At 41.9% G+C, this 6,822-nt stretch overlaps 1 protein-coding gene across 4 annotated transcripts in view; it reads right to left on the reverse strand.

Annotated features, from left to right (window-relative positions):
- The window catches only part of LOC122543353 (electroneutral sodium bicarbonate exchanger 1-like), a 264,715-nt gene that overhangs the window by 123,736 nt on the left and 134,157 nt on the right, over positions 1–6,822 (reverse strand). For all 4 annotated transcript variants that reach the window (XM_043681942.1, XM_043681941.1, XM_043681940.1 and 1 more), the window contains exon 8: positions 4,258–4,404. In XM_043681942.1, coding sequence (XP_043537877.1) covers positions 4,258–4,404 — 147 coding nt within the window. The remainder of the gene's footprint in view (positions 1–4,257; positions 4,405–6,822) is intronic.

Here is a 6,822-nt window from a genome sequence, read left to right on the forward strand (position 1 = left end):
AGCAGAATGAGGCCATTTGGCTCATTGAGTCTGCTCTGCCATTTGATCATGGCTGATATATTTCTCAACACCATAACTCTTGATCCCCTTACTAATCAGAACCTATCTATATCTGTCTTAAATATACTCAATGACCTGGTCTCCACAACCTTCGGTGGCAATGAGTTCCACAGATTCACCACTCTCTGGCTGAAGAAATCCTTCTTCATATCAGTTCTAAAGAGTCATCCCTTTACTATGAAGCTATGCCCTTGGGTTCTAATCTTTCCTACTAGTGGAAACATCTTCATGTCCACTCTATCTAGGCTTTTCAGTATTCTGTATGTTTCAGTGAAATTCCCCTTTCATCCTTCTAAACTCTGTCAAGTACAGGCCCAGAGTCCTCAAACGCTCCTCATATGATAAGCCCCTCATTCCCGGGATCTTTCTTGGAAACTTCCTCTGGACCTGACCAAGGCCAGCATATCCTCCTGAGGTGTGGGCCCAAAACTGCTCACAATATTCCAAATGTAGTCTGTCCAGAGCCTTATACAGCCTCAGCAGTACATCCCTGTTCTTGTTTACTAGCCCTCTTGAAATGAATTACATTACATTTGCCTTCCTAACTGCCAACTGAACCTGCATGTTAACTTTAAGAGAATCCTGAATTAGGACTCCCAAGTCCCTTTGTGCTTCAGATTTCTGAAGCCTTTTGCCATTTAGAAAATAGTCCACACCTCTGTTCTTAATACCAGAGTGCATAGCCTCACACTTTGCCACATTGTATTCCATCTGCTTCTTTTTTGCCCATTCTCTGAGCCTGCCTCAGACCTTCTGCAGCCTCCCTGCCTCCTCAAAATTACCTCTCCCTCCAATTTCTTTGTGTCACCTGCAAACTTAGCAACAACGCCTTTAGTTTTTTCATCCAGATCATTAATATATAACGTGAATAGTTGTGGTCCCAACACTGACCCCTGTGGAACTGCACTAGGATTCACTGGCTGCCATCCTGAAAAAGACCCCTTTCTGCCCACACTCTGCCTTCTGTCAGCCAGCCAATTCTCTATCCATGTCAGTTCCTTGCTCCTAACACCATGGGCTCATATCCTATTTAGCAGCCTTTGTGCAGCCTTGTCAAAGGCCTTCTGGAAATCAAATAGGTATATCCACCTGTTCTCCTTTGTCTAACATGCTTGTTAGAACCTCAAAGAATTCTAACAGATTTGTCAGGTATGACCACCTCACCCCCCCCCCCCCCAATCCGCCCCCCCCTTGATGAAGCCATGCTGACTTAGCCATATTATACCATGCACTTGATATCTCATCCTTGATAACAGACTCTAAAGTTTTAGCAATGACCAAGGTCAGGCTAACTAGCCTATAATTTCCCATCTTCTGTCTCCCTTCTTAAACAGGATGTTACATTAACCACTTTCCAGTCCTCTGGTATTGTCTATGACTCCAGTGATTCCTGAAAGTTTACCAATGCCTCTGCAATCTCCCTAGCTATCTCCTTCTGAATTCTGGGGCAGAGTCTTTCTAGTCCAAGTGAGTTCTTTACCTTCAGACCTTTCAGCTTCCCCAGCACCTTCTCCTTAGTAATGGTCACCACTGCTCTGCCCCTGTCTCTTTTGAAGTTCTGGTATGCTACTGGTGTCTTCCACTGTAAATACTGATACAATTAATGATATCTATTAAGTTCGTTTGCCATTTCTTTGTTCCCCATTAATATTCTCCAACCTCATTTTCCTCTTGCTTACTTTTCATATGTTAAAAAAACTCTTTCAATCTTCTTTTATAAGACTAGCTAGGTCTCATATTTCATCTTCTCCCCCGTTATTGCTTTTTTCGTTATCCTCTGTTGATATTAAAGGCTTCCAAAACCTTTGGCTTCCCACTAATCTTCACCACATTGTATGCTTTTTCCTTTTGCTTTTATGCTGTCCTGAACTTCCCTTGTCAGCCATGATTGCCTTGTCCTTCTCTTAGTACGCGTCTTCTTCCTTGGGATGAATTTTCGCTATGCCTCCTGAATTGCCCCCAGAAACTCCTGCCATTGCTGCTCCACTGTCTCTTCCCTGCTAGGCTCTCCTTCCAATGACCTCTGTCATGTCTCTGTGGTTACCTTTACTCAATTGTAATACAGATACATCTGATTCCAGCTTCTCCCTCTCAAACTGCAGGATAAATTTTATCATGGTCAATGCCCCTTAGGTGTTCCTTCACCTTTAGCTCCCTAATCAAGTATGCCTCATTACACATCACCAAATCTAGAATTGCCTGTTCCCTAATGGGCTGTACCATAAACTGCTCCAACGTTTGGACAAACGTTTGGTAGAACCCGCATATTCTTAAGAATCTTAAGATTTCCTGCTTGTTGTGGTAATGAGGAACTGTGCTGCTACTTCTATTTTTGTGGCCCTGGGCTGTATTTGTCCTCAACTCACTATGTGTCCGTGATAGGTCACCTTGATCCGAGCAAACTCCTTATGAGATTGACCATGAGGTCAACTAAGTGTATTTTCCAGAAGAGGGATTCCAGTTGGTCAAAGTACGTTTCCCAGGTATCACTGTGCACTAAGTCATCTGGGTACACTACAAAATTAGATAAACCTGCCACTATCTGGGTCATTAGCCTTTGAAAGGTGATTGGGAATTTGCCAGTACAAATGGCAAGACCTGACACTTGCAGAAACCACCTGGAGTAACGAAGGCAGAGATTTTCTTTGTGCGAATGTCAAAGGAACTTGTCGGTACCCCTTGAATAAATGCATCTAGGTAATGTAGGCTACTTTATCTATCCTTTCTGTGCAATCTTCCAGCCAGCATATTGGGTATGCGTTGGCTCTGAATACTGCATTAATTTTCAGTAGTCAATGCAGGACCTTGGATAGCCATCCAGCTTGGCCACAAATACAACTGAGGAGCTCAAGCTACTGCAGCTGTGCTCCATTAGTTGGTGCTCCAGTATGTTGTTAATCTCCTCTGGGCCAGTTTTTCTGGGTCTAACCAACAGTAATGTTAATTTATGGGAGAGACCTTTTCCATATCCACATCATGTAGAGCTAGAGTGGTGCAGCCTGACTTGTCTCTCCATTAAGCCAAGTTAGGTCTGCTTACTTCTCTGCACTTAGATGAGCATAAAAGGACTCTAAGTTTGCTCGTATTTTGTATTGGTTAACCAAATAGTAGTGGGTTCAAATGGACCCACCTCTCCCTCTAATTCATCCTTGCCATTACTTTCATCCTCGAGGTTAATGGCATTGGGATAGACACCTACGTGTCTCCTTCTTGGCAGTGGTATTGCTTTTTCCATTATCTGGGGTTATTTTCACATATTACAATCACAATCACACAGATAATTCACATTTACCTGAGCTTCTCAACTACTCTATATGGGCCATTGAACCAGACCTTCAAGGGTTCACTTGCTGTTGGTAGGTGTACCAACACAGCATCCTGGCTAAAAGGTTTGGGTTTTTCAGTTTTTTCATGTCATTCCCTTTCTCTTCAGATTCTTTTGCTCCCTTTATTTCCTGTTTCACTCTTGTTCCAGTCAGTTTCCTTTCTCTCTTTTTTTTGGCTTCTCCTCTATCTTGTTCACTTTCATTTCTTCTCTTTCTCCTATTCCCCATCTTCTCCCCTTCTCACATTCTCTTTCTCCACTCTCTCACTCTCATGTTCTCTTTTTCTGCTTTCTCAATTTCTGGTACGCCAAGAACGATGTAGGTCTCTCCTGGTGTTATCCTACCCAATTACGTGTCCTACTGCTGCTTTCTCCACCACTTCTTGGGTGGAGAAATTCCTATTCTAGGGATCACTAATGTTGACTGTGAGTATAGTATCAGGTGTCATTAAAAACCCATCAATTCACAAGTGTCCTTTCGAGAAGGAAATCTGTCATCCTTACCTGGTCTGGAATACATGTGACTCCAAACCCACTGCAATATGGTTGACTATTAACTGCCCTCTGAAATGGCCTGGCAAGCATTCAGTTTTAGGGCAAATGAGGATGGGCAAGAAAAGCTAGTCTTGCAAATGACATTCATATTTGAAAAAAGAAATAATTTAAAAAGTAATCTTATATTTTAAAATTAATTCAAAGGTAAGTGTTTTCTCACTCCCTCTTCAATGGGTCACTTCTGCTCACTATGTCCCAATGTTGTTATAGCACTGTGGTTATTAGCAAAATTTGCTAGTGCCATATATTGCCAGCAGAACCAATGTCTATGAATAGCTTCTTAAAGGATTTCAGTGATAGCAGGGGAAAAGGCATACCTGAGATGGAACATTTTTTGGTGGCTCAATTCGAATGGAAGGGTCCCATTCACCCGGGGGAAGAACAGTCACCTGATCAAGAAATTCATCAATCCCAGCAAGTAGGTCACTCCGATCCTTGGCTTTGTAAGCAACATCATGAAAAATCTGAAATGGAGGCAGAACAATGATTTTTCCCTTGGCCTTCTGAAGAAACAATATAACTTGTGCCACTTTGCATTTTCCCACAGCCCTGTAAATGGTTTCTCTTCAGATAATAGTCCAATTCTCTTTTGAAAGTCACAACTTAATCTGCCTTCAATACACACTGAGGCAGTGCATTCCAGATCCTAACCACTCAATGTGTAAAGGATTTTCCTTATGTTGCCATTGCTTCTTTCACTAATTACTTTAAATCTGTTCTGTCTGGCTCTCATCATTCCATAATAGTTTCATGGTGGTAGTTAGACTGAAGATCCAAAGGTCCTAGGTTGACAAAACATGCAGGATGTTTCCATTTCAGTGTTTCGTTAGGGCTCTTGTGGCACAATGATAGTATCTTTTTCTCTGGGCCAGGAGGCCTAGGTTAAATCACACCTGCTCAAGAGTTATGTAATAACATCTCTGAACAGGTTGATTAGAAAACATCAACTCTGTCCTGACCCTTTACGATTTCAAATAACTCTGTCAAATCTCTAAAATGTTCTATTCTCTAAGGAGAATAACCTCTGCAATCTTTATATATAGCTGAAGTTCATGATCCCTGTAACAAGTATGGACTATGCAAGAGTATAGGGAGGGTGAAGGAAATTTTAAGAATTACTCTTGAGTCATACAAAAAATGATTACAGTTGTTCAATGAATTGAGAGCCAACATTTTCTGGATTATTGATAATTATGTTTTATGTGTTTCAACTGACCCCAATATCAAAAGAAAAATCACAGTGTGACAATAGTATGGCTTTAAGAGGTGTATTTTGTCCTGGTTCTTTTTTTGTGATGAAAGGTTCAGATAGAGGTGCCAAGAGATCTGTTCCAAGCCAATAAAGTAAACAGCTTGTGAGGCCTTGTTGTTTTATTAAAGTTGGGATAGAAGCAGCCTGAATAGATGTGTATTAGAGAATAAGACTAAGAGTTTTAAACTGAAGCCATCTTTGTATATTGATCATTCACTTTTTTTTAAAGAGGGAGGTTAAAATGGTTATTTTCTCTTGGTTTTATTTTTGAAGAGAGGTCATAAGGCAGAGGCACAAAGCAGTCTACCTGAACCACTAAAGTAAACAACATGTGAGGCCTTAGATCTTTTTTAAAAGAATTGGAAAAATGGAAACAGCCTGAATGGGTGTCGTCAGCTCTCACAGACCAGTATTTCTAGTTTCTTTTAGCTGTAGCAGTCAGAAGCTGTTTGAGTCTCAGAAGAGCTGGGAGCTTCAGTGAATGATTCCTAGCTGCTACTTTCTCTGGAATTTCTCTTGATGTTTTTTCCCTCCTGGATTGGAGAACTGCATGTAAGAATCCATGTCTGAGTTTACCTTTCTGCCAAGAGGTGTTGTTACAGGATGTTACTTGAAATGATGGTACAAAAGCCGGTATTCCATCACCAAGTCACCCTTGTGTACAGTATACTGGCTGTGTGGGCAGCCAGCACAGAGTCAGTCCCCTGAACTGCGGAATCTCCTGGTTACATTTTTTTTTCTCTTTACCCCCACACTACTGCCTAACTGTGGTAGTGCTTATATCTTCCCCATCACCCAAGCTATGTGTGTGCAAGTGTGAGACACAGTGAAAGAATACAGGTATATAAATCTTTATTCAATTTCTACCACCAGGAAAAAAGGAAACACCCAAGTGGCCAGTGACAAGCAGTGCCCTTCTCAGAGGGCAATGCTGTGTGATCAAACAGTGAAGGGGAGGGCAGGGATCAAATCAAAATAGAATTGGAGAGGGAAATAATGCACTCCACTCCCTGCGGTGCCCACTTTTCCCTGAAAATCTCGAGGGTGTTGGTGGATACCGTGTGCTCCTTCTCCAGGGACACCCGGGAAATCTCCTGTTTATATATATATATATTTTTTCTTTTTTTTTGTGTCTGCAGGTGTGAGACACAGTGAGAGACACAAAGTATACGAATCTTTATTCAATTTCCACCACCAGGAAGATAGGAAACACCCGGGTGGCCAGTGACAAGCACTGCCCTACACAAAAGGCAATGCTGTGTGATCAAACAGTGAAGGGGAGGGCAGGGATCAAATCAAAATAGAGTTGGAGAGGGAAATAATGCACTCCACTCTCTGCGGTGCCCACTTTTCCCTGAAAATCTCGAGGGTGTTGGTGGATACTGCATGCTCCTTCTCCAGGGACACCCGGGAAATCTCCTGTTTATATATATATATATTTTTTCTTTTTTTTTGTGTCTGCAGGTGTGAGACACAGTGAGAGACACAAAGTATACGAATCTTTATTCAATTTCCACCACCAGGAAGATAGGAAACACCCGGGTGGCCAGTGACAAGCACTGCCCTACACAAAAGGCAATGCTGTGTGATCAAACAGTGAAGGGGAGGGCAGGGATCAAATCAAAATAGA

The sequence above is a fragment of the Chiloscyllium plagiosum genome, chromosome 43 (assembly GCF_004010195.1).
Source record: "Chiloscyllium plagiosum isolate BGI_BamShark_2017 chromosome 43, ASM401019v2, whole genome shotgun sequence".
Classification (NCBI taxonomy): domain Eukaryota; kingdom Metazoa; phylum Chordata; class Chondrichthyes; order Orectolobiformes; family Hemiscylliidae; genus Chiloscyllium; species Chiloscyllium plagiosum.